This window comes from Ceratotherium simum, chromosome 3 (genome assembly GCF_057802395.1).
Source record: "Ceratotherium simum simum isolate JZ-2026a chromosome 3, ASM5780239v1, whole genome shotgun sequence".
NCBI classification, from domain to species: domain Eukaryota; kingdom Metazoa; phylum Chordata; class Mammalia; order Perissodactyla; family Rhinocerotidae; genus Ceratotherium; species Ceratotherium simum.
Window position 1 is genome coordinate 39,530,364 of NC_141902.1, and position 25,343 is coordinate 39,555,706.

General features: G+C 39.5%; 2 protein-coding genes across 3 annotated transcripts; one reads left to right on the forward strand and one right to left on the reverse strand.

The window, feature by feature from the left end:
* Positions 1-3,375: 3,375 nt before the first annotated feature.
* On the reverse strand, positions 3,376-9,013 carry LRRC57 (leucine rich repeat containing 57). 2 transcript variants are annotated; one of them, XM_087425927.1, is made up of 6 exons: positions 8,948-9,013; positions 8,591-8,696; positions 8,346-8,484; positions 7,493-7,761; positions 4,954-5,139; positions 3,376-4,300 (listed from the first exon to the last, which is right to left on the reverse strand). In XM_087425927.1, exons 2-6 carry the CDS (start codon positions 8,672-8,674, stop codon positions 4,259-4,261), a joined length of 720 nt encoding a protein of 239 aa, XP_087282053.1. In that variant the 5' UTR covers positions 8,675-8,696; positions 8,948-9,013; the 3' UTR covers positions 3,376-4,258. The 2 variants fall into 2 exon arrangements, with proteins under 2 accessions (XP_087282053.1, XP_087282059.1); XM_087425933.1 differs by lacking the exon at positions 8,948-9,013 and adding an exon at positions 8,785-8,936.
* Positions 9,014-9,050: 37 nt separating this feature from the next.
* HAUS2 (HAUS augmin like complex subunit 2) lies at positions 9,051-21,251 on the forward strand. The gene is made up of 6 exons (XM_004421472.3): positions 9,051-9,187; positions 14,805-14,897; positions 15,251-15,320; positions 16,429-16,561; positions 18,162-18,270; positions 20,193-21,251. The coding sequence occupies exons 1-6, from the start codon at positions 9,095-9,097 to the stop codon at positions 20,331-20,333; spliced, it is 639 nt and encodes a 212-aa protein (XP_004421529.2). The 5' UTR covers positions 9,051-9,094; the 3' UTR covers positions 20,334-21,251.
* The last annotated feature ends 4,092 nt before the right edge of the window (positions 21,252-25,343 follow it).

The following is a 25,343-nucleotide window of genomic DNA, read 5'->3' on the forward strand; positions in this document are numbered from 1 at the left end:
AGCCTATCTCCCCAGGGAAATAGACACACAAACATGAATCATGCATAATTGGGTCTTGAAAGCCCATCCATGGATCCCAGGTTACAAACTTTTTCAAAGATTCTGCTACTGAGAAAGAAGAGGGATGAGGCCATCGAAATTAGGCCAATAATGCACTGGAAATAGAAGCTGTTGACTTAAAGCCTTTTCTGATTTTCTCCTGTAACATTGTCTGGAAACTTGTTTCCATTACTTTTGTTTTTTTTTTTTTGTTTTTTTTTTTTAAAGATTTTATTTATTCAGTTTTTTCCCCCCAAAGCCCCAGTAGATAGTTGTATGTCATAGGTTCACATCCTTCTAGTTGCTGTACGTGGGACTCGGCCTCGTGTTGGAGGGAGAAGTGGTGCCTCGGGGCGCTCCCAGGTCGCCAGCATCAGAGCGCGCGCACTTAACCGCTAAGCCACAGAGCCGGCCCATTTTCCATTACTTTTGAAAGGTAGTAACTGAAGTGGTTAACACAAGCTTTGGAGTCTGACCGCCTGAGTTCAAATTGTAGTTCAGTCATTTACTAGTTGTGTGACCTGGAGCATAATACTAACCTATATAACTAAGGAGTTAAAAAACAGTATCCCCCACTGAACTTAATTTTTTTTTAACAGTAAGTGCCCTCTTCAAGTTTCCAGTCTTACAATGACAATGATCTTTTTTTTTTTTAATAATTTTATTTATTTTTTCCCCCAAAGCCCCAGTAGATAGTTGTATGTCATAGCTGCACATCCTTCTAGTTGCTGTATGTGGGACGCGGCCTCAGCATGGCCAGAGAAGTGCTACGTCTGTGCGCGCCCGGGATCCGAACCCGGGCCGCCAGCAGTGGAGCACGTGCACTCAACCGCTAAGCCACCGGGCCGGCCCTGACAATGATCTTTATCCCCTGTAATTGTGGCTATTTTTTTCTTTCTTCACAGTTGTTTTTTTTTTTTTTTTGGACTACAGTGGAGCCATTTTATTTATTTATTTATTTATTTATTTATTTATTTATTTATTTATTTATTTATTTATTTATTTATTTATTTATTTATTTATTTATTTATTTATTGATTGATTGATTGATTGATTGATTGATTGAGGAAGATCAGCCCTGAGCTAACATCCATGCTAATCCTCCTCTTTTTGCTGAGGAGGACCAGCTCTGAACTAACATCTATTGCCAATCCTTCTCCTTTTTTTTTTTTTCCCTTCAAAGCCCCAGTAGATAGTTGTATGTCATAGTTGCACATCCTTCTAGTTGCTGTATGTGGGACGTGGCCTCAGCATGGCGGGAGAAGCGATGCGTCGGTGAGAGCCTGGAATCCGAACCCGGGCCGCCAGTAGCGGAGCGCACGCACTTAACCGCTAAGCCACAGGGCTGGCCCCTCTTCACAGTTTTAATTCATTCTTTATTACCACACTTCAACTCTAGATCTTTTCATGTCACATGTGAATTATGAATCTCCCCTTAACTTAAATATCTACTTCCCGGACATCCTATTCTCAATTACACTTAGAATTAGTTTCTTTAAGTGCTGTTTTCTTTAGGTCACTCTCATACTAAATTCTAAGTTATCCCAATTACATTCCTAATCAGATTTATATTTCTCAGATTGATATTCAAGTTCCTTGTTCTCTAGTCATTTATTTTTCATCCTCCTTAATGTAGTGTTTGCTCCACGCCTTCCATTTTTGTATAACTTGGCTAAATTCTATTTTGAATGCCTTACCGATGAAAAAAATGGCACCATTTATTGACTGCCTACTCTGTTATGGGCACTATGCTAAATGCTTTTATGTGTCTTTTCACCATATCCTCATAACATACCTGAGAGGTAGGAGGTATTGCAGATGAGAGTAAATTGCTCAAATTCATAAAGCTAGTAAGTGACAGACTTCAGATTCAAACCAGGATCTTTCTGATTCCAAGGCCCATCATCTTACTCAATATACTGTACTGACTTCCAACCAAGGTCTAAAAGAAGGTAGGGCTTAGAGTGTAGGGCTGGTGACCACTAGAATCTGGGTCTCCAGACCACAAGTCAACCTACTTTGTTAGCTCATATTTAAGTCTAAATACTTGTATACTATAACTTTAGGCATATTACTCTATATAGTTCCTGCCCTCAAGTAGCTCAGTCTGGCAAGAGACAGATGAATATAGAATGTGAGACATGCTATCGTAACAGATGGGGGAGTAGTTAATTCGGCTTAGCCTCAGGGGCTTAGACGTAGGGAAGGAGCATGTTAATAAGAGAGGGCGTTCCTGACTGAGCAAACAATGTAAAGGCAGTTAAAGGAGAGAGAGACATTGCACTGGGGGTTTGAGGAGCAGAATAGGGCCTGGCCCCGTGGCATAGTGGTTAAGTTCACATGCTCCGCTTTGGCAGCCCAGGGTTCGCAGTTTCGAATCCTAGGCATGGACTGACACACCGCTCATCAAGCCATGCTGTGGTGGTGTCCCACATACAAAATAGAGGAAGACGGGCACGGAGGTTAGCTCAGAGCCAATCTTCCTCAGCAAAAAAAAGAGGAAGATTGGCAGCAGATGTTAGCTCAGGGCCAAGCTTCCTCAAAAAAAAAAACGAGCAGAATAATCTGGTATGACTGGGCAGGCAAATGAGAGTGAAGAAAGGGTATCTGTAAATAAATCTGGATCCAAGTTGTGAAAGGTAGTAGTCCCTGATTCTCATAGGGGTGGGAATTTTTTAAACAATTAATAATTAAATGGCTGGGGACATTTAAGTTGTTTAATTTATGAGTTCTGATTTATTAGATAAGTACTGATAAAATATTCAAAGAAATGTTAAGTAGAAATTGTTAAGTAGATCAATAAGATTAATTAAGCATTAAACAAAGTTTATAAAAAAACAAAACTCAATTGATAATGATAAACTGGCACCTCTATCCCTCCCCAAATTGAGAAACTGAATATAACATGGGAAAAAGAATACCTAGACCAGATTTAAGGTCAGAGAGACTTCCTCATGTAGATTAAACACTAGGCTCTTGTGATCTCTTAAAGGTTAAACTAGGTTTGTAAAATAAGAACTATCAATACATGGTAAATAATAGTTCCTTGGCTAAGACAAAACTTTAGAAAATGACGGAGTGGTAGCTTGCTAAATGTTCATGCAGGTAACAATCTGAAATCATCTACGTTTGTACCTTCAGTTTCTCTTAATAACCATGGTTCCAGTACCACAAAATGTCTATCAGTCACATGAATGAATTGCAATACTCATGCAACCTGAGCAAGAATATGACACATTTCTTCCTAATCAGTTTACTTTCAAACAAAGGGCCATTTACAGGTTGAAGTTCTCCTGTCTTCTTCCTTTAAAAGATTAACCTTTCTTTCAGCCAAAGTTCATTAAAAATTCTTTATTTAGTATATTCTCTGGTTCAGAGAATAAACTTGATAAATACAGGTTGTTTTAAAATATTGTAGTAGTTTTTTGATAGGTAATTTGATTAGTAGAGTTTATAAATACAAAAAGGGAAAAGGATTACCAGAAATAAGACATTATTTCTAACAAAGCTTCAGGAAAATCTTGATTATTAAAACCCCTTGTATCTTACAAGTTTTGCATATACGGTTTTAGTTCAGAGCCCTCTACCAATAAGGCACCTGCAATAGTAAAGAATTTGCTACTGCAGCCTTGGGGAACATCTTAGTGTTGTGTTGGTGCTTCTCTTGACAAAGTACACTTAATCAAGACAGTCACATATTTATGTACATCCTAAATTCCAAGTATAAACACTGCAGTTGAACTGATGGACTGGAATAAAATCATAAATCCTTAGGTTAACCATAGCAGCCTTTCATAAATTATTTGAATTTCATAAAAATATGAAATGTTTACACAGAGGTGGAATGGCAACTGACTTTATGAAAGCTCACACATTGAAACTAAACATGAAATTTCAATTATTACCAGGCAGCATCCCCTCACTATATAAATAGCAACTAGCCACTGGTTTCTTAATGCCAAACTACTGATAGTTTTGAAGGTCAACATTGTCCATTGCCCTATCCATGACTCAAAATAGAGGACTCTTCCTGTCTCTTGATTCCTTTTAGCTTATTTGAGATGAGTCCTGGAAAGGAAAAAGATCGAGTGAAATATAATCTCCTGGAGTATCATCTCCTTAATGCACATATCCTTGACAAGAACAGGAGCCTTTGATTCAGCCAGATTGCAAGAGGTTGCAAGTCTGTCCTGTAATGTTCCCTTGCTCCTGGAGAACATCATGCAAACTTCTTCTTGGTGGCCGTGAACCTCTCCATGTACTAAAAATCATCAAAGAAGAATATATATGAGGTATTTTGGCATAAACAAATGTTAGCCTATTTGTTACTTAGCTTTTTATATTTTTTTAATGTAGGTTTTTATTGGAAATGGTCCTTCATTTCCTATAAAATCTACCTATTTTAAGATTTTATTTATTTTATTTTTTGCCCCCAAAGCCCCAGTAGATAGTTGTATGTCATAGCTGCACACCCTTCTAGTTGCTGTATGTGGGACTCGGCCCCAGGATGGACAGAGAAGTGGTGCCTCAATGCGCACCCGGGATCCGAACCCGGGCTGCTAGCATCGCAGCGCGCGCACTTAACCACCAAGCCACAGGGCCGGCCCAAATCTACCTATTTTAAATGCAGGTTTGAAGCACATCGTTTTGGGGTTTTTTAATTTTTTCTTTTAAATTTTAATAGGAAACCTATCAAAAGACAAAGATGCTTTACAATACATTGTCAAGAGAAAAAGTCATCTTGGCACAATACTATTGGCTGATTCTTAGAACCCACCTCCAAAATGGGGAATAAATCTTGTTGACAAACAGGATTATACATACATCCTATAGCTATCAACATTCATGTGGGTTACTTCACTGTTGTCTTCTCTGGAACAGTGATTAGAAATGCAGAAGTACACTAATACATACCTTCTCATAGCCTTCTAGTTCTCGAAGTTTCTTTATTTCAAAAAGGTTGCCTTCCACAGCAAGCAGACAGATCTGGGAATCACTGAGGATGCTCTGTGGAAGCATGCTGAGCTCAAGGCAGTTCTCTTCCAGGCGAAGAACTTTAAGGCGAGGACAGCAAGATATCTTTACTGAGATCTGAGATATCTATTGAACAACAAAAAAGAATAACAGGAAAAAGCATAAGAATTATAATGGTTATTTTTTACTAAATTAAAACAAAAAACTTTTACTTGACTATTTGTCCTAGTTCTCCTTTTACCGCCTCCGTTTTCTCACTACCTACTCGTTCCAGAAGCCTCTGTGATCTAGCTTCTGTTACTACTCCTCCACTTTTTCGGAAAAAAAAAATTGCTTTCTGAAGGTCACCAGTGACTTTTTTGGAAACAACATTTTCTGATAATAATAGCACTGTTTATTATAGGAAATGTGAGGATCACACAAGTTTAAAGAAAAAAGTTACCTGTAATCTGCCACCATAAACATTTTGGTACATTTATTGCCAATCTTTCATGTGTACATAGATGCTGGCCACTTGACTGCCAAGGTCAAGGATTCATTGTTCTCATTCCCTGTTGCATTTGACTGTACTCGTTGTCTCTTCCTTAAAACTCCCTTTTGTATCTAAATACTGGGTTTTTCTTCCTGTCTTTTGACTTATTCCTGATTTTTGGCTTCCTTTCTTGTTCTTATGGACATTTTTCAAGCAGCAGTCCCTAATACTTAATATTTCATCTTCCTTCTAAACTTTTGCCTAGAAAGCTCATCCATTCTTAAACCTATCACTTATGTTAAGACCTCAAAATCTGTATCTACATTCATGTCTGTTCACTCCTATGTCTCCAATTTTTAGTAAAACATTTTCATTTGGATGATTCACCATTATAATAAATTCAGCATGTCCATTCTCAATAGCACCACTTTTCTTTTAGGCCCTCAAGCTTAATACCAAGCAATTATCTTTGACTCATTCACCTCTTTTGCCCTTTAAATGCTCCAAGTCACCAAACTATATTTACTCTGCCTGTATCATCTCAGACCAACAACTGGGAACTTGTTAGAAATGCTAACTCCTAGAACCCACCACAGACCTACTTAATTAGAAACACTGAGGGTAGGGGCCCGGTCATTTCTTTTAGCAAGCTCTCTCGGTTATTCTGATGCACACTAGAATCTGAGAACCACTGATTAAGGCATCAGCATAGGTGAATGTGGAGTGAGAGCTCAATTAATTGTTGCTTAACTTTTTTTTCCAAAATTTTTTTCCACATAATTTTTTTCTAAAAAGCTCAAGGATATCCTATTAAGGAAAAGAAGAGGCCCATCTATCTCCTCAAAGACAGACTGAATTTCATTATAATGTAAGGTCACTACAAGCTAGAACAGTTTTGTCCAATCAAACTTTTTGCAGTTTGATTGGAATGTGCTATATCTGTGCTGTCCAATATAGTAGCCACTAGCCACATATGGCTTTTGAGCACTTGAAATATGGCTAGTGGCAACTGAGGAACTGAATTTTGAAATCTAATTTAAATGAATTTTAATAGCCACATGTGGCTAGTGGCTACTTTATTGGACTGCAAATCTAGAAGCACAGACACTAGAAAAACTAAAGGCTACCTAGTCTCACTATGTTTAATGTTTCATCAATTATGCTTTATATCTATACCAACAGTTGTTTCCCAGTCAGATACACATTAACCAAAGAGCTTCCAAATGGAAACAAATTTCAAATATTACAATTAAAAGTGTACAGGGGCGGGCCCTGTGGCATAGCGGTTAAGTTTGGTGTACTCTGCTTTGGCAGCCCAGGTTTGGATCCTAGGCGCTGACCTATACCACTCGTCAGCCATGCTGTGGTGGCAACCCACATATAAAGTAGAGAAAGATTTGCACAGACGTTAGCTGAAGGCTAATCTTCCTCAAGCAAAAAAAAAAAAAACCGAGGAAGACTGGCAACAGGTAATAGCTCAGGGCTAATCTCAGCAAAAAAACAGACACAAAGCTGTACAACAATGAAATGGGCTATCTCCAGACAGCCTATCACTGGCAGTTTTTCAGCAAAAGCAGGACACACACTTGACAAAAATATCAAAAAAAGGACAACTGAATTACCTCTGATATTCAACTCTAAGAACTTGTGAATTTAAGCCTCTTTTCCACTCTATCTTCCTGACATAGCTCCTTGCTAGATGATTAGAGGCATATTTGAGGAGGATCTGAAGAACTCTTCAAGATTTATGAGACAGTAGTTTAACTTTTGAAATTATCTCACCCTGTTACCCATCCCACCCTCCAAAAAACACCTACACAACAAACATACCCAGTGTCTCAACTCCATGGCACTTTGGGCTTTGAAATTAGTCTAGCCCATAGAATATACCTCTCATCTAGCCTCTGATACCCAGCTCCATGATTACAGTTTAGAGAACAACAGGTTATTCAGGAGACCGTAAACCTACATATACGCTGTAGAAAAAAAGTCCCTTAAGCTCTAGACCTGGTTCTGATTGAGGTTGAGTTCGATGACCTGCAGCTCCCCCACTATGTCAGGTATGCTCCGAATCTGGTTCTTGGAGAGATCTACCATATCCAGGTGCCGTAGGCTACAAAGTTGGGCTGGTAGTGCTCGCAGCTGGTTCCCAGAAAGGCTCAGGGTCTTGAGGGCAGACAGTTGCCCAAAGGTAGATGGCAGCTCTCTCAAGTGATTGTTGTTTAGGCTTAGCATCTCTAGTTTTTTCAGATTGCATAATTCATCAGGAAGAACAGCTAGCAAAGAAAAAAAATTTAAAACCTGAATCTGATACAGGTGAAAAACATCTTTGATGAAGTTGATAAAAACTGTATGGCAGCCCTGCTATACCTCTTGTTAATATACATAGAATTCCCACATGTTGTGGCATTTTTAAGTATTGTATTTTTACCAAACATAGTCTTCAGAAGGTGAAAGTGCCATCAAAACACAGGAAAGCATTTATGTGTATAATGGGCTCCTTTTGTAAAGGGGCCTCTGCACAATCCGACAGTAATTTTGTGGGATTTGGAAGGCCCTCCCCACCCCATTCCATACCCCCTTCCAAATTAGCAGCAAAATTAGCTCTGTTTACATAATATCCCAAAGATGGTCCCTTCCCTTTCAAGTCCAAATTAACCCAGTACCAATCATTATACCACCAGAGGAGGCTTGCAGATATAATTACAAGAGATAGAAAACTTCAAGGACTCTGACATTCTCCTGCGTCTAGAGCTCTCTGAACGGTTTCATAACAACAACAAAAATCAGCTTGTAAGAGAAAACCACCCTTCTTAACAGCTGATCACTAGCAACAGCTTCCCAGGCGCAAAAGCCATACTCAGTTTGTTGTTGTTCAAGGAGAGGCTCTTCAGCAGAGTGAACTTCCCTATAATCATAGGCGGTAGGCTCTCAATCTTGTTGTTGGACAAGTCGATGGTCCTGAGATTGCTCGTCAGCTTCTGCAACTCTAAGGGGAACTGGAGAAAGGGGTTCACAGCGCAAAGAATCCCTCACCGATTAATTTCACCGCCCCCGCCGTCCCTCTCCCTTTAAATTCCCTGGTCGGTTCCCTCCCAGTCTCACCTCGGTTAGCCCACGGTCCTTAAGCTGAAAGACACCGGTTTTCTGCGCCGTTTCCACATGAGCGCGGAGGGCACTGTTTCCCATCCTAGCGCCGCGGCTCAAGTCCCTGAGGGAAGGAAGCGCAGCTGTCACCGCTCGGTCCAGGGCCCCCCAGCCGCCCCGCTGGCCTCCTGGTCTCACACCCCAGCTGTCACCTCCCGCCGATCCTGGATCTTGCAGGCCAGCCCAAGAGCGGCAAGGAAGAAAAGGAAGAACAGACAGCCTGACCACCAGGCTCTGCCGCTTTTGCAGCTGCTCCGAGACTATAAGCCGCTAGGAGCCTACGGAGAAGCAGGGAGCCCCGGACTCGCCGCCTACCCTTCAGCTCACAGCCGTAGACCCAGGACCCGCGCTCCGCGGGCTTCCGCCCGGGCGGCAACGCCCCGTGACGTCATCGAGCCGCGCGGCGCGTTCGCCTGGCGTTACACTCACTCTCGGCACCGCCCGGGGAGGTGGGTCCCAGTCATGGCTGCGGGGAACCCCTGGGACCCGGCGTCGGCGCCAAACGCTGCCGGCCTACTCCTGGACCATTTCGTAGCTTCAGGGATGGTCACTCAGGTGCGTGGGCGGCAATGACGTCATTAAGGGAATGCTCACGGTGGCGACAGAAGATGGCTGTGAGGTGGTGGTACTGGCTGCGGGAGTGGGTGTGAGGGTGCTGGCAGGGGACGGTACTAGAGTAGAGACAAATGGAGCCCCTTCCAGACAGCAGCAGTGACTGTTCTGCAGTAGGTTCTGCGGAAGCGGGGCTCTGAGTAGATGGTGTTTCAAGTGTCTGCCGGCGAGTTATCCCAGGTCAGCTCGTGGTCTCGAGATAATAAAAACCGGTGTTCCCCCGCTTTTTTTCATCCAGTGAAACCACCTCTAGATTGTAATCGGTGGCAGGGTTGGAAAATATGCTAAATAGTTAAACATTCGTTCCCAAACGTTCGTTTGTGTGAAGTATTGAAGCATATTTGGGGCGGGAGGCGCAGGGTATGGGAGAACGCCAGGGGAAGCACTCATCTTTAAAGGCAAAAAAAAAAAAAAAACGTATTGGCGAAGAAGACCCGAAAGACCTTGCACCGTCCGTGGAGGAAGGGATGAATTTTGAGAAGGGGAGAAGAGGAAGATTAGCCCAAGGGGTGGTAGTTTTAGGTTGGGCAAGAAGAGCATGTTCATAGCCAAAGGGAAGGAGCCAATAGAGGGAGAAATTGGAGATGTGAGAGAACGGAATACAAGTGGCTGAAGTGACAAGTGAGTGGGGAAAGTGGGATTGAAGGAAAGAAATTTTGAGATAAAGAGGAAGTCAAGGAATTTCACTAAAAAACCAGAAAAGTAGAAAGTTGAAATCATCTGCAGAGATTAGCAGTGTGAACATGATGGAAGATTTATGGAAAATACACAATTTTTTATACTTAGAAGAGTCATTAGAGAATTCTGCTACCCAACATTATTTTTAAGATGAAGAAACGAAGGCCTTAGGAGACCAAGACCCTTGCCCAACGTCACTCAGCTTAGTGAAATAGAGTTAGATCCCAGAGTTCTCCTTTTCTGATGCATTGTATCATCTCTAAGAGGAACTGTGATAGATGATACTGTGACACTATCTTGAAAGAGTGGAAATTTCTGTTGAAGAACTCTTCTAGATTACTTGAAGACCTAGTAACCAGACCTTATGGATTTGGGGGCAAACAAAGGGTAGTAATGAATGCATTGGTAAATAGGCAAAACAAAACGACAGCACTCCCCAGTTTTCACCTTCCTCACTTCTCTCCAGTGTTTTCTTCCTACCAAGTTGCCCGGTGCTCACTTGTACTTTCCAGTTCTGTAACAAAGTAATTTGGTAAACTCACACTGTAACTCATTTGGAACTTATCCCTTTAGAGTGTTGGTAGGATGTATGAACACCTAAACGGAAGAATGAAGTCTGGTGAGAGAATTTTAGGCATTGATGGGTGAGCTGTTTGGTAGGGTGGTAGTTGTTTTTGGGAGAATCTTCCTATGTCCTTCAAGTAACACTAATCACACAGTTACCTATTTTGCAAACAGGTAAGTTCTGCCAATCCACAGCTCCTTAAGACTGTCTTACAGTCTTATTGCACAGCTAGTCCCAAAGAGAAAACTTTATAGATTTGTAGCAGGATTTTACTTTAAGTAAACTATACATATGAAAACCTATTTTTTTATTAGAAGGATTTAGCATTGATTCTTTCAAAATGATGTATTATATGATCCCTTTAAACAGTCCATCCCTTAAGGATGGACTTAAGGGGACATCATCCCATGTGCATTAACTATTGAGTGATGCTTAAAATTGTGATACGGTACAACTCTTCTAGAAAACATAGCTTGTTTGAGCTTTGTTCTGTTTTGATCTATCTGTTGGAGAAGGATTTAGTGAGAGAAAGGTAGGATTAACTCTCTGTAGGATAATATAGGGTATTTGCTTTTGTTTATGCCCTAAAACTGTTTTAGTGGCCTTACATCCGAGATATTTTCCCAGCAAGCCTGAATGAGTCATGGCCTCTTGATCAAAGCTCCCTATACTGGCGATGCGTAAGATAAGGATCTGGACCTACAAAAAAACTCAGAATTTACTATTTTCTAATATGTATATACACATACTATATATATATATACACACACATTATATATATATATATAAAAAATGTATAATTACTGTTTTCTCAATCTGTGCTCTGCCCTCCCCCATTTTAGAGCCTCCGCTCTTAATTTCTCTGCCATACTGCCTCCCTTTTATTGTCACCCAGCTAGAATTCAGTATGAAAAAGAAAGGACAGAAAAAAGAAAAGAGGGTGCCCACAGATACAAGTTTATGCATGTGTGTATTAAATACACAGTATTATTAGGATTTTTATATTAAGCATAGAGGTCTTGGATTTTAGCTTCTTTTGCCTAGCAAAAGAGTAAACAACCTTTTCTCAGGATCCGTTCATTTTCAGGGTCCCCTTGCCCCAGTGGCATGTAAAATATATAATGTATAATGGCAGTAGTCAATGGTGAAGACTTTTCTGTGTTCTCCAATCCTTGCTTTTTTTTCTTTTTTAAAGGTGTAGGGCTAAGTCACAATCCTCAAATAGTTAGAATTTCTATTTACTAGAAGAATTTGGCTGCTCTTTCTTTCCTCTCTCCTTTTGGCTCTCCCCTTCTTGCACATTCTTAATTTCCCTCTGGTTTCTCTTGCATGTTCTTGGCTAAGCTCCATTACTCTGTTGTTGAACCCAACAGTTTACTAGTTTCCAAATGTGCAGCTAAGATTAGTGTACACACATGGAGGAATGGAGAGATACCAGAGAGTGAGTAGGTTACAACGAGAAATGAAAGATGTTTTACTTTTATTTACCTTCTACCTAAGAGAGAGCAGAAAGAAAAGAATCAGGCTGATATGATGGAAATGCAGTGGATTAGATGTGTTCTCATTTCTGTCCTGATACACATTGGCAATGTGAAGTGGAACTAATACTTAACCTCCCCAATCCTCAATTTTGCCATCGGTAAAATAACTTGTGTTATCTACCTCAACAGATGGCATAATTATCTGTCCGGTCACCTAAAGGAGGCTCCTTGGAGTCAGTATTGACTTGACTTTTTCTCTCACTCCCCATATCAGCTAGGACTTATATCTCTGCCTTCCTTTCCATTTTAATTGCTGCTGACCTAGTCCACATGCTCATCTTCCCACCTGGAATGCTGTAGCAGCCACCTGGCTAAATATCCAACCTCCAGTCCATCTCTCCACTAGTTTTTTTTGTTTTGTTTCTAGTTACCAGTGTTCTTTTTTTATGGTGGTAAAATACACATAAGATAAAATTTACCATTTTAACCATTTTTTTTGTGTGTGTGTGTGTATGTGTGTGTGAGAAAGATCAGCCCTGAGCTAACATCCATGCCAATCCTCCTCATTTTGCTGAGGAAGACCGGCCCTGAGCTAACATCTATTGCCAATCTTCCTCCTTTTTTTCCCTTTTTCTCCCCAAAGCCCCAGTAGATAGTTGTATGTCATAGTTGCACATCCTTCTAGTTGCTGTATGTGGGACGCCGCCTCAGCATGGCCGGACAAGCGGTGCATCGGTGAGCCCCCAGGATCCCAACCTGGGCTGCCAGTAGCAGAGCGCATGCACTTAACCACTAAGCCACGGGGGCTGGCCCCGACCATTTTAACCATTTTAACCATTTTAAAGTGTACAGTTGAGTGGGGTGAAATACAGTCACAATGTTGTGAAATTATTTTCAAAACTATTTTTTATCATCCCCAGTGGAAACCCCATACTCGTTAAGTAGTCACTCCCCATTCCTTCCTCCCCCCAACCCCATTAGTTTTTTGTTTTTTTTTTTTTTTGGTGAGGAGATCAGCCCTGTGCTGTCAGCCATCTGCCAATCCTCCTCTTTTTTTGCTGAGGAAGACTGGCCCCAGGCCAACATCCATGCCCATCTTCCTCCACTTTACATGGGACGCCGCCACAGCATGGCTTGCCAAGCAGTGCGTCGGTGCGCGCCCAGGATCCAAACTGGCGAACCCTGGGCCGCTGCAGCAGAGCGCGCGCACTTAACCGCTTGCACCACCAGCTGGCCCCAGCCCCGTTAGTTTTATTTTCCATATTACCCCCATTTAAATTTCTAAAATATGTATTATATATGATCATATTATTTCTTCACTAGAAAACTTTCAGTTGCTCTCATTTCTACATTATGATTGCTTGTCATAGCTATCAAGATCTTCCGTGATTATGTAGGAAACCACATTTCCAGATTCATTCTCCCCTTTTTTTTTTGTGAGGAGATCAGTCTTGTGCTAACATCTGCCAATCCTCCTCTTTTTTTTTTAGCTGAGGAAGACTGGCCCTGGGCTAACATCCGTGCCCATCCTCCTCTACTTTATATGCGATGCCGCCACAGCATGGCTTGCCAAGCAGTGTGTCGGTGCGCGCCCGGGATCCGAACCGGCGAACCCCAGGCCAACCACAGCGGAGCGCGTGCACTTAACCGCTTGTGCCACTGGGCTGCCCCCTCATTCTCCCCCTCCTTCTCACATATATGTCAGCACTAACTGGCAGTTTCTGAGCATTCATAATGTTTAGTTATTCCTATCTAAAATATCTTTTCCTTCCCATCCATCATGAGTTTAAGGGCAGAGAGTTTGTTTCATTCATCCTTGAATCTTCCATTGCCTTACTCAATAAATGTTTGTAAAATTTATTTCATTGGTCAGCAATCTTTTACTTCGAAGGGTCAGAGAGTTAAGTATTTGAGGCTTTTCAGTCCATATGATTGCAACTAGTTTGTTGAAGTGTGAAAGCAGCCAGAGTTAATAAGTAAATGAATGAGAGAAGATGAGTTCCAATAAAACTTTACTTCTGGACCCTGAAATTTGAATTTTCTATTATTTTCATATGTCACAAAATATTATTTTTCTTTTGATTTTTTTTCCCCAACAATTTAAAAATATAAAAACCATTCTTAGCTCATGGGCTGTACAGAAACAGGCAGTGGGCTGCATTTAGTTCATGGGTTATAGTTTCCCATTCCTTGGGCTATATGATCTCTAAAGTTCTTTCCTATGCTAACATTCTAGAAAAGAAGAGGATACAAAAAATTATGGATGAAGCCAAGATAATATTCTTATTCTAAGATAACCTGCAATTTTCAGAAGAATAATTATGCCTGGACAAAACATTCCTTGTCTAAGAGAGTGAGAATATGAAAGGAGATAGTATGAATGACTTGTAGCCAATAGAGGTCATTTAATGAACTAGATAAATGATTCCATGGGGGGGATGGGGTGCTGTTTGATTTTAGCCACAGGAAGGTCATACAGACTAGGTCTTGGTCATTTGTGTGTAGAGGTGATTCTCCAACAACCTCAGCCTTAGAATCCTCTGGTAAGCCATCAGTAATGCAAATCCATTGTGTGTGGTACTTTAGGAAATAGTACAAAGTGATTAAGTCTTGTTTGTTTTTCTTATTTTTTAAATATTTGGGTGAAGGATTTGTGATAGTGGAGGTTTTAAAAACAGGAAATACACATTGCTACTGTTCTACTCTGTACTTCATTTTTCAGGGGAAGTGTTGGACATAATATATTCTCATATTTTAGACCCATGGGTATGCTATTCCAATGCACACAGAAACTTTTTGTGACATACTGCTGCTTTCTCTGTTCACTTACCAATAGGAGATGTTAAATATATCTAAGAAATCAGCTTCTTGCTTTGTGAACTTCTCCAGACTACAACAAATCACAGATACTCAAGCTGAAATCTACCAGGTAAGTTATGTTGGACTTTTTACTTTCTACTTCTAGTATAGGAAAAAAATCTTAATTGGTTCCAACAGCAGTGTTCTTGCACTTAGAACAACAGTCCAGCACATGGCTGGATAGGTGTTTACTTGTAGTAGTGACTAGTAGTAGTAATGGTAATAGTAGCAGTTAGTAGCAGTAGCAGTAGCAGCAGCAGGGCTTGAACACCGGATGAAAAGCTTCAGTAAATCCCCTAGGCACTCATAACGAATCATCCTCTCACTCCCCTTAAGTATTCCTGGGTTAAAGGCTAAAAGTTTAAGCCTTTATTTTAGGCTACTTTCTGAGTGAGCTAAATGTTATTTTTGTTCCTAATGTAGAAAAACCTGGAAATTGAACTCCTAAGACTTGAAAAAGATACAGCAGATGTTGTTCATCCTTCCTTTTTGGGTAAGTCGTTTGGTTAAATGGATAATCGTTGGAATTTCATCTTTTTCTTGGATTATCTTAAATAAGCACTAGGCAGTACAATTATGATATACCATAATTTTTCCAGGTATTGCCCCAAAGCTAACAAAATCTTCTATTTCCGTGCTCAAACAGAAGTCCTTTTGGCTTGGCTAGTGCAAATAGCATAAAAAGTGACCAAGGTAGGAGCGCCTCAAAGTCAGGAGAGCTTGCAAGACAAAGAAAGGTTGAGGAACTCTCCAGATTAAAAGAGACTAAAGGAACATGGCAGCTAAAGCACAGTGTGTTCATGGATTGAATACTTGATGAGAAAAATTTTTTTGCTATAAAGGACATTATTGAGATACTTGGTGATGTTTAAGTATGGGCTATATTACATATTGATAATATTGTACCAATGTTAAATTTTCTGAAATGATACTTGTCGTTATATAAGAGAATGTCCCCATTCTTGGGAAATACATGCTGAAGTTTTAGGGGTTAAAAGGACGTGATATCTGCAACTTAGTCTCAAATGGGTCAGCAAAAATATATGTATGGGTATGTAGAGAAAGGAAAAAAGAAAATGTAGCCAAGTGTTAACAGTTGGTGAGCCTAGGTGAAATGTATATGGGAGTTCAGTGAACTATTCTTGAAACTTTTCTGTAAGGTTGAAATTTTTTAAAAACAAAAATTTTAAAGAAGAGTCAATTGACAGCCATTAACTGAATTCTGGGGAAAATATTGAAATAATCAGAAATAGCTTATAAGACAAATATTTTTTAATGTTCATATAGAATATTAAAGGCAGAGATGGAAAAAGAGACTTTATGTGAAGAATATGGCTCTGGCTATAAAAACTGAACTAGGAGTGGAGTTGAAAAACAAAGAATTTAGCACTGGATTTGGTTGTCAGTAGGAAAAGTACGAAAATGGTTGAAAATGAAACTGGTGTTGGTATTAAAGATAGCAAAGGGGAGATATTTAGGAGGGAAGTGGTGGGATTGATTTTTGACATTGGTAGTGTCAAACCAAAGCAAAGAAGTTATTAGTGATTTCAAAACTTACTTGTGGTGTTGCTAACTATAATTACTGTTTCTGGTTTATGTAGCTCAGAAGTGTCATACTTTGCAAAGCATGAATAATCATTTGGAAGCAGTGCTAAAAGAGAAGAGGTCCCTCAGGCAAAGACTGCTGAAACCCATGTGCCAGGAGAACTTGCCTCTTGAAGCTGTTTATCACAGGTTAGACTAAAAAGTAGAAATTAACAGTTATACATGTTTTCTGAGGGTAGTTTTTGTTTAGACTAGTAGTTATTTCATAGCATAATTCATTAAACAATATGTTAGTGATTGTATCTGTTAACGTCATTATTAATGCTGATACATTTAACCAGAAGAAAATCCTTTGCTTTTAAAGAATTACACCTATGATGAAGAGAAAGGCATTCCTTTTGCCCATTGTGTTTTGGGAATTATATATAATGACTTTAATGAAAGAAATTAGATTCATAACATATAGTAAAGTAGGTAAAAATCATTTTTATTATGTATAGAATGTTTTCTATGAAGTAAATTTATTGTTGTGTTAATGTTGCCTATATATAAAAATTCTGTTGGGAGTGTTTAAGCAGGGACAGATGAAAACAATGTCAGTCAAAGGAGAAAAAAACTGAGTTCTGCTCTCATCTGTGCTGTTCGTATGCCTCAAAGCCTTGGGCAAATGATTTAAGTTTTTGCCTCAGTTTCCCAATCCGTAGAATGGGGATGCTTTCTATTGCTCTCTTCCTTATAGGAGTATTGCAAGTATCAAATTGAAGATGTAGGTTATTAATAATAATAAATAGGGCCGGCCCCGTGGCTTGGCAGTTAAGTGTGCGTGCTCCGCTACTGGCGGCCCGGGTTTGGATCCCGGGCGTGCACCGACACACCGCTTCTCCGGCCATGCTGAGACCGCGTACCACATACAGCAACTAGAAGGGTGTGCAGCTATGACACAACTATCTACTGGGGCATTGGGGGAAAAAAAGGAGGAGGATTGGCAATAGATGTTAGTTCAGAGCCGGTCTTCCTCAGCAAAAAGAGGAGGATTAGCATGGATGTTAGCTCAGGGCTGATCTTCCTCACACACACACAAATAATACTAATAATAATAAATAATAATAAAATAAAGCAGGCATCTGGGGATCTGATTGCTAACTTTCTCCACCAGTGCGTCACTGGCTGACCCTGAGCAAATCAGTATCTTCTCTTTAAGTGTCAGATTTTTTATCTTGTAGTAAAATAATAGATATACAAATCTCATTGTTGTGGATATATTCGGTATCTATTCAGTACAGTAAAATACCATTAATGTATATATTATACATTATATAAGTCGAAAGAACTGAGTAATGATTTTGAAGCATTTTGCAAATGCAAAGATTCAAAGTAGTTTTATGTGTAGGCTATCTCAATGAAGTACATTTATCCTTATTGTCTTCACTCTTCGCCTAGAATGAGTAGATTGAAATGGAATGAGGTTTTGTGAAGGGAAATTTCTTTACTTATATGAGAAAACTATTAACATTGAAGTTTGTCTAACATTAGGTTGGGTTCCAGATATGATTAGTGTTGTCTCTTTCTGTTTTTCTGTTTGGATGACAAGCTAATTCCTGCTTAAAGTGAAAGAGAAGGATCTTTTTTATTACTGAATTTTCCATGAATGCAGAAAGGTTATTATTGGCTCATTGAGTTGATTATAATTCTGTTATCTCATATTACAAGTCCTAATTAAAGGGAAAAAAAAGAACACAAAATAACTAAACTAATAAAAAATAGTTGACTTTTTTTCTCCCTCTTTCAGACACATGGTACATATGTTGGAGTTAGCAGTGACTTTCATTGAGAGATTAGAAAACCATCTTGAAACAATTAGAAATACCCCTCATTTAGATGCAAATCTAAAGGAAATGGTGAGTATTAACAATAGTCTTTAAGTACCTCATCAACTCCTTTCACATTACTTTTAGCTATCTTTCTTTCTTTTATACTAGAATCTCAAGTGTGCGATCTCTGTTTGACCTTTTTTTTTTTTTTTTTTGTGAGGAGATCAGCCCTGTGCTAACATCTGCCAATCCTCCTCTTTTTTTTTTTTTTTTTTTGCTGAGGAAGACTGGCCATGGGCTAACATCCGTGCCCGTCTTCCTCCACTTTATATGGGACGCCGCCACAACATAGCTTGCCAAGCAGTGCGTCGGTGTGCACCCGGGATCTGAACCGGCGAACCCTGGGCTGCCGCAGTGGAGCGCACGCACGTAACCACTTGCGCTACCAGGCTGGCCTCTTTGTTTGACTTTTTGATGGCTGATATAATGAACGAATTATTTTTTTAAATCAAGGTGCTTTTTTTATATCATTTTTCTTTAAAAGTCATTTTACATTGTTTTATTCCACTATTTAATAAATATATGTTGTCTTCATTGTGCATGGGGCTATGATATAGGTATCATGAGAGATAAACAGGTATGACCAGTCTCTGCCCTCTAATTCTCAAGGTTTGGTGAGAGAGCTATAAGATACTTTCTACTTTGTGGTATTATATTTGCGCAATGAGTACAGCAGAGAATTGTAAAGAAGACATTGTCTATTAAGCACAGAAAAGGGAAGGATTACTTCCAATTTAGGGAGATTGGGAGAAGGATGGGGGTAGGAATACATCAATAAAGTTTTATATAGGAGTTAGTAGTGAGCTGAATCTTGAAGAATTGGTGAAATTTGGACATGCATCAGAAAGAATAGTTCAGCCAAAAGGAGCAATGGGAGGAAAGACAGGAAAATTAGCACAGGTAGTTTGGGGAAAGAGTGGTACTTTATTTTGGTTGATGCTTAAAGGTAATGAGAGGGAGATTAACTCGTGGTTAGTTTATAGAATGCCTTGAAAACCAGACTAAGAAGTGTAGACTTCACTGTCTGAGTACTGGGGAACCATTGAATGGTTTTTATATTGTTTTGTTTTTTAGAGAAGGGTATACAGGAGTGACTTGATCAGAAGTGTACCTTAATCATGGAGAAAATATTGGATAGAATAGACTGAGCCTTGCCAGTCAAAAAATGGGCAGAGAACATCAGCATCAGCATCACCTGGAAGCTTGTTAGAAATGCAGAATTGTGGACTTCATTCACCTTAGACCTCAGAATTGGGATCTACGTTTTAACAAGTTCTTTTAGTGATTCCTGGGCACATTAAAGTTTGATAAGCTGTGGGTTAGAGGACTAGGCAGAGGAACCAAAGGCAGAGAAACTTGAAGAATAAATATAGTCATTCAGATAAAAGATTTAAAGCATAGGAATACAAAGGATTGTGTAGATTTTTAGATTTTGGAGGTCAAATTTCTAGAACATGGCTACTGTTTGGAGAAGGGACACATCCAAGGTAATGAAGTTTCTAGCCTTGGTGACTTGAGGGTGAGTAGGATCAAGAGCTTAAAGAAGCTAATGAGTTTGTTTTTTGACATGTCTTGCACAGATAGTAAATGTTCGATCAGTATTGAACTGCAGTTAAATCGAGTTTGAGATATTGAATGTACATCTAGATGGAGATTTCCAACAGACTGAAATGTGGGACTGAATTTTAGGAAGGAGATTAGATTTGACAATATAGATTGAGGGTCAACTGCATTGAGATGATAACTGAAGACAAAGGAGAAGAGAATTCACAAAGAAAAAGCTTGTACTCTAAGAAGTGGGAGCACAATTTTAAGGAGCCTTTGTATTAAGGTGCTGGAAAAGATCAGGTGTTAACTTTTTGGTATCCTAACCATTTGTGATATAATAATGATGTATTAATGACAGATGTAATTTCTCTCCTATTTTCCCCTTCTTTCAAATGTTACAGAGCAAGGCTTTAGCAAAGATGGATATTTTGGTAACTGAGACAGAAGAACTGGCTGAGAATATACTCAAGTGGCAAGAACAACAAAACGAAGTTTCCTTTTGTATCCCCGAAATATTAGCTGAAGAAAATTATCTTCATTAACATGATGTTATAATGCCTCATTTACCTTTTACCTCTAAAGTTCAAGTCCAAACTGTTAATGCCAAGTGATTATCAACTGTTTATTTTTGTTAATTATATGCAGTCATGTGAAGTCCATTTCCAGCCAATCGTAACATGGTTATTTATAGGCTTTGCAGGTAGCAATACTGAAAGAGCCCTCTTTATATTGAAGTACTAAGATTCCAAGTTCATTAAGACCAAACTGAATTTCCTTTGTTTTTTGTATATTTTCATTCTAGTTTTCAATAAAACTCATGAAGATCAGATATAATTATGACAATTTATTAACATGAGTGCATTAACCATATCTCAGGCAGCAGACTCTATTACGTCTTTTTATAAAAAATGCTGGTTTCTGACTTAGAAGAGTCTTCTTGAATCTGAAAGTATGTTGATTATTCCTGTGGAATTGTCCCTAAGAGTTCAGAAAAGAGTGACATAGCACCCCCAACTGTTATCTTTTGAAAGACCTGCTTACAAGGTTGGTCCTTGGCTGGCATCTGGGAACTTAAATTTCAGGAGAGTTCCCTCCACTCTCACTGATAAGAGTTGCTCACTGTGACTTAGGTGTTTGTACAGTGTGGTTTGTGCTGAATACCTGCTTTCCTTCTGGGAGTCTAGATTTTTGGTACGTGCTGGGCAGAAGGTACCTATGTGTCTTGCCCACAGTAATAACCCTGGGCACTGCATCTCTAATAAGCTTTTGTGGTAGACAATATTTCACACATGTCACAACTCAGTTGCTAGGGGGATTAAGCACATCCTCTGTGACTCCCTGGCAGAGGACTCTGGAAGCTTGTGCTTGGGTTCCCCTGGACTTTGCCCCATGAACCTTTTCTTTTTGCTCTTTTACTTTGTATGCTTTTGCTATAATAAATCATAGCCATGAGTACAAGATATGCTGAGTCCTGTGAATCTTCCAAGCAAATCATCAAACCTGGCAAGGGGGTTGTCTTGAGGACCCTGACACACTAAGCAATTCCTGAGGGTGTTTACTGGCAGCCTTAGGAATAGGCAAAAAAGAAAGATAGAGCAAAGAAAAAGGCACGTTATGCTAAAACTTTAAAGGGTTACCTTACAAAATGCTCAGATATTTTACCTGAGATTATTGTAAAAGGGAGTGGTATACTAATACTTAGTAACACTGAGCCTCAGGATGTATTCATTTGTATCAGTACTATAACTACCCCTGGTTTATTTTCAGACTTGGGGTTCTCTTTTGCTTTAAAATGTGTGCATCAGTATATTTATACTGTTGCATTCTCTGTATCACTGGGATTCTCTGATCCTTGTATCCGTCACACTCCTTGACATGAAGATCTCAACACACTGGATGAGTAAAGTTGTTGTTCATAAGGAAGCAGGATCATTACCAAAAAATATCCTGCTAAAACAACCAGGGATCATGTTTTGAAGCCTACTTTGCTGACTTTTGCAAATGGGATATAGAAGAGTATATTGCCTCACATTGCCTGAACGTTGCCTAAGGTTGCCTTGACACTTTTAGTTGTATTTCATCAGAAATCTGTTCAAGCCTTGCCTTGGTTTCAAACATCTTACTATGCCTTTTTCTTCATGTGATTTCGTGTGTTAGTTTATGTATATATAATGTCACATGTCACAAATATTGATATGCCTGGTTGTTTTGTTTTTTTATTTTAGTTTTTTGTCTATGTCTTTTTCAAATAAAAAAAAAGCCCGTAATTTCTTTTTTTTTTTTTTTTAAAGATTTTATTTTATTTATTTTCCCCCCCAAAGCCCCAGTAGATAGTTGTATGTCATAGCTGCACATCCTTCTAGTTGCTGTATGTGGGACTCGGCCTCAGGATGGACGGAGAAGTGGTGCCTCGGTGCGCACCCGGGATCCGAACCCGGGCCACCAGCATCAGAGCGCGTGCACTTAACCACCAAGTCACGGGGCCGGCCCAGCCCATAATTTCTAACTAAAATTTTGTGGCCCTTGTCTGAATTCTGTGTGATAGAAAGGAAGGATTCTCTACTTAGCTTACACAGTTAAGGTATATGCGTAGGGCCGGCCCTGTGGCTTGGTGGTTAAGTGCGCGCGCTGCGATGCTGGTGGCCCGGGTTCGGATCCCGGGTGCGCATCGAGGCACCACTTCTCCGTTCATCCTGAGGCCGAGTCCCACATACAGCAACTAGAAGGATGTGCAGCTACGACATACAACTATCCACTGGGGCTTTGGGGGGACAAAATAAAATAAAAAAAAAAAAAAAAAAAAAGTATATGCGTAAAGGCTATCTGACTACAAAAGCTTGAGGTAGGTTGAGCCTGAGGTCTACTGCAAAGAGAAAAATTAATTTAGTGCCATGCTAGAGTCAATAATTGCTGATCAAATTTTTTTTCGTTATAACTCAGCTTTGTGGAATGGATACTAAAAACAAAAAAATTAATTCTGAATGTCTTTCTGCTTACACTAGGAGGTGTGTGAGATTTGTGAATTCACTTGCAGCGTAATAATGATGCCACTTTGTGAAGACTATTCCAGAGGAATTGAGAAACTGCCTGGTTTTTCTAGCATTTTTCTTATTTTACTCCTTCCTCTGATCTATGACTGCCAGACTGATCCCTGTTATTCTCTCAAACCTTCAATAAAGTCAGGAGAATAGTCTGAGGAATAGGAAAACACAATTTCTTGACATGCAAAATATAATAGAGTTGAGATAATAAAACTAATTAATGTATTGTGGAATTTCCTGAGATGTCTGTAAAACATGAATTTAATAAAAGATTTATTCACAATTCAGGGAATCCACTAATGTAATTGAGTTTCCCAAAAAAATTAGTACAATTAGAGATAAGCAGATCATATTCTAGAGTTCTTTTCATTTTGCCTTTTTTTTTTCCTTTTTCCCATTTCCAAGTTTTATTTTCTCCTCTCCTTTTGGAAAAAGGAGATTTCCTACATCTTTGTAGGAAAAGTTTTTGATTAGGATATGGTAAGAGCAGGAGTCCCATTATCAGTTTATAAACTTTTCCTGGGAGATTCTAATTTTATAGACCTCTGATGTTGCTATACCAGAATTTAGGGTAACAAAATAGGAGTCAAATATCTTACTTGAGCATTTGAACCACTTTATTTTCTTAATGTGGAAGCCTAGTAAAAGTGAAAGCTATTCATTTTTACATTTTCAAGAGACTCTAACTAAAACTCTGAATACATTTCCTTATCAAAAATCAGTTTACCTCAAGATGGCGACATATACTTATTTTTGATCAATGAATGCTGATAAAATTTTCTGTAACTTACATTTTCTTTTCTGAATCTTAGCTTTTGTGGGACATAAAAATTTCAAGTAAATCAGTGAGGATTTACTTGAAAAACTTTGCTGGATGGAAGGCTTTCTGTAGAATACCTGAAGATAGGTGGGAAACATGGAACAGGATATTAGCAATCTGAACTTGCTTTCTCCCTGGGTCATCTTAATCTTTTATTCGTCTCTCCAGCTCCACCCCCAAGTTCAAGAAACTTAGAGACATGGCTTGTCTTTAGCTACTACAGTATGGAGAGTAATAACAAAGGCTTTAGAATTAGACCTGGTTTTGAAGCCAGGTTCTACAATTTACTAGCTGTATGTCTTCCAGCTTATTTAATATCAGTCTCAATTTCCTCATCTCTAAAATGGAGGTGATAACGCTACCTACTTCATGGATTCTTGAGAAGATAAATGAGATAATAGGTGAAAAACAATCAGTTTCTAGTACATAATAATAAATGAAAGTCATTGCTATTATTAGATATAACCAAAGTAGCAAAGATGACTTTGGTAACTCTCAATTCCCTTTCTAAGCTATTTCTTTTATTCCTTCAGGCACTAAATTTCAAAAAAAATTGAATTGGATATAGTGGTATTTAGCTAAAGAGGCCTTTCTGGATCCTCTGACATTTTACCATGTAGATCATGGTAAAGTCATTCTATTTTGTGTGTGTGTGTGTGACGAAGATTGGCCCTGAGATAACATCTGCCAATCCTCCTCTTTTTTTGCTGAGGAAGACTGGCCCTGGGCTAACATCCATGCCCATCTTCCTCTACTTTATATGGGACGCCACCACAGCATGGCCTGACAAGCGGCGTGTCGGTGCACGCCTGGGATCCGAACTGGCGAGCCCCAGGATGCCGCAGCTGAGCATGCGCACTCAACCGCCTGCGCCACCGGGCCGGCCCCAGGTAGGGTAATTCTAAGGAGTCAAGAGGAAGAAAGCTAGCTTGGTTAAAATATGGAACAGTGAAACTTCATTTACAACAAGAGAAATTCAGATCAAAACTGATTTGCCATTTCTCACCTATCTGATTAGCATAAATTCAAAAGTTTGTCAAGATACTCTGTTGATAAGGCTGTGAAGAAACAGGCAGTCTTAGCATTGCTAATGGAAATGCAAAAATCAATCATGTGGCCCCTATGGAGGAGAATGTGGGAATATTTAGCTGAATTGCATAAGCATTTCCTTTTTGACTCAGCAATTCCACTTCTAGGAACCTATTGCAAAGACATACTGGCAAATTAAGAAAAAATATGTGCTCATGGCTATTCATAGCAGAAATATTTGTGATAGCAAAAGACTGAAAACAACCAAATGTGCCATTAGTAAGGGACTGATAATATAAACTATGGACATCCACATACTAGAGTACTATGCAGTTGCAGAAAGGAATGAGGAATGTCTCTGTATACTGACATGGAGTGATCTCCAGGATTCACTGTAAAGTTAAAAAACAAAGCCAGATTTTTTGAGGAATCTCCATACTGTTTTCCATAGTGGCTGCACCAGTTTGCACTCCCACCAGCAGTGTATGCGAGTTCCCTTCTCTCCACATCCTCTCCAACACATGTTGTTTCCTGTCTTGTTAATTATAGCCATTCTGACGGGCGTCAGGTGATATCTCACCATAAGAAATGATGAAATCCAGGGCTGGCCCCGTGGCTTAGCGGTTAAGTGCACGCGCTCCGCTGCTGGCGGCCCAGGTTCG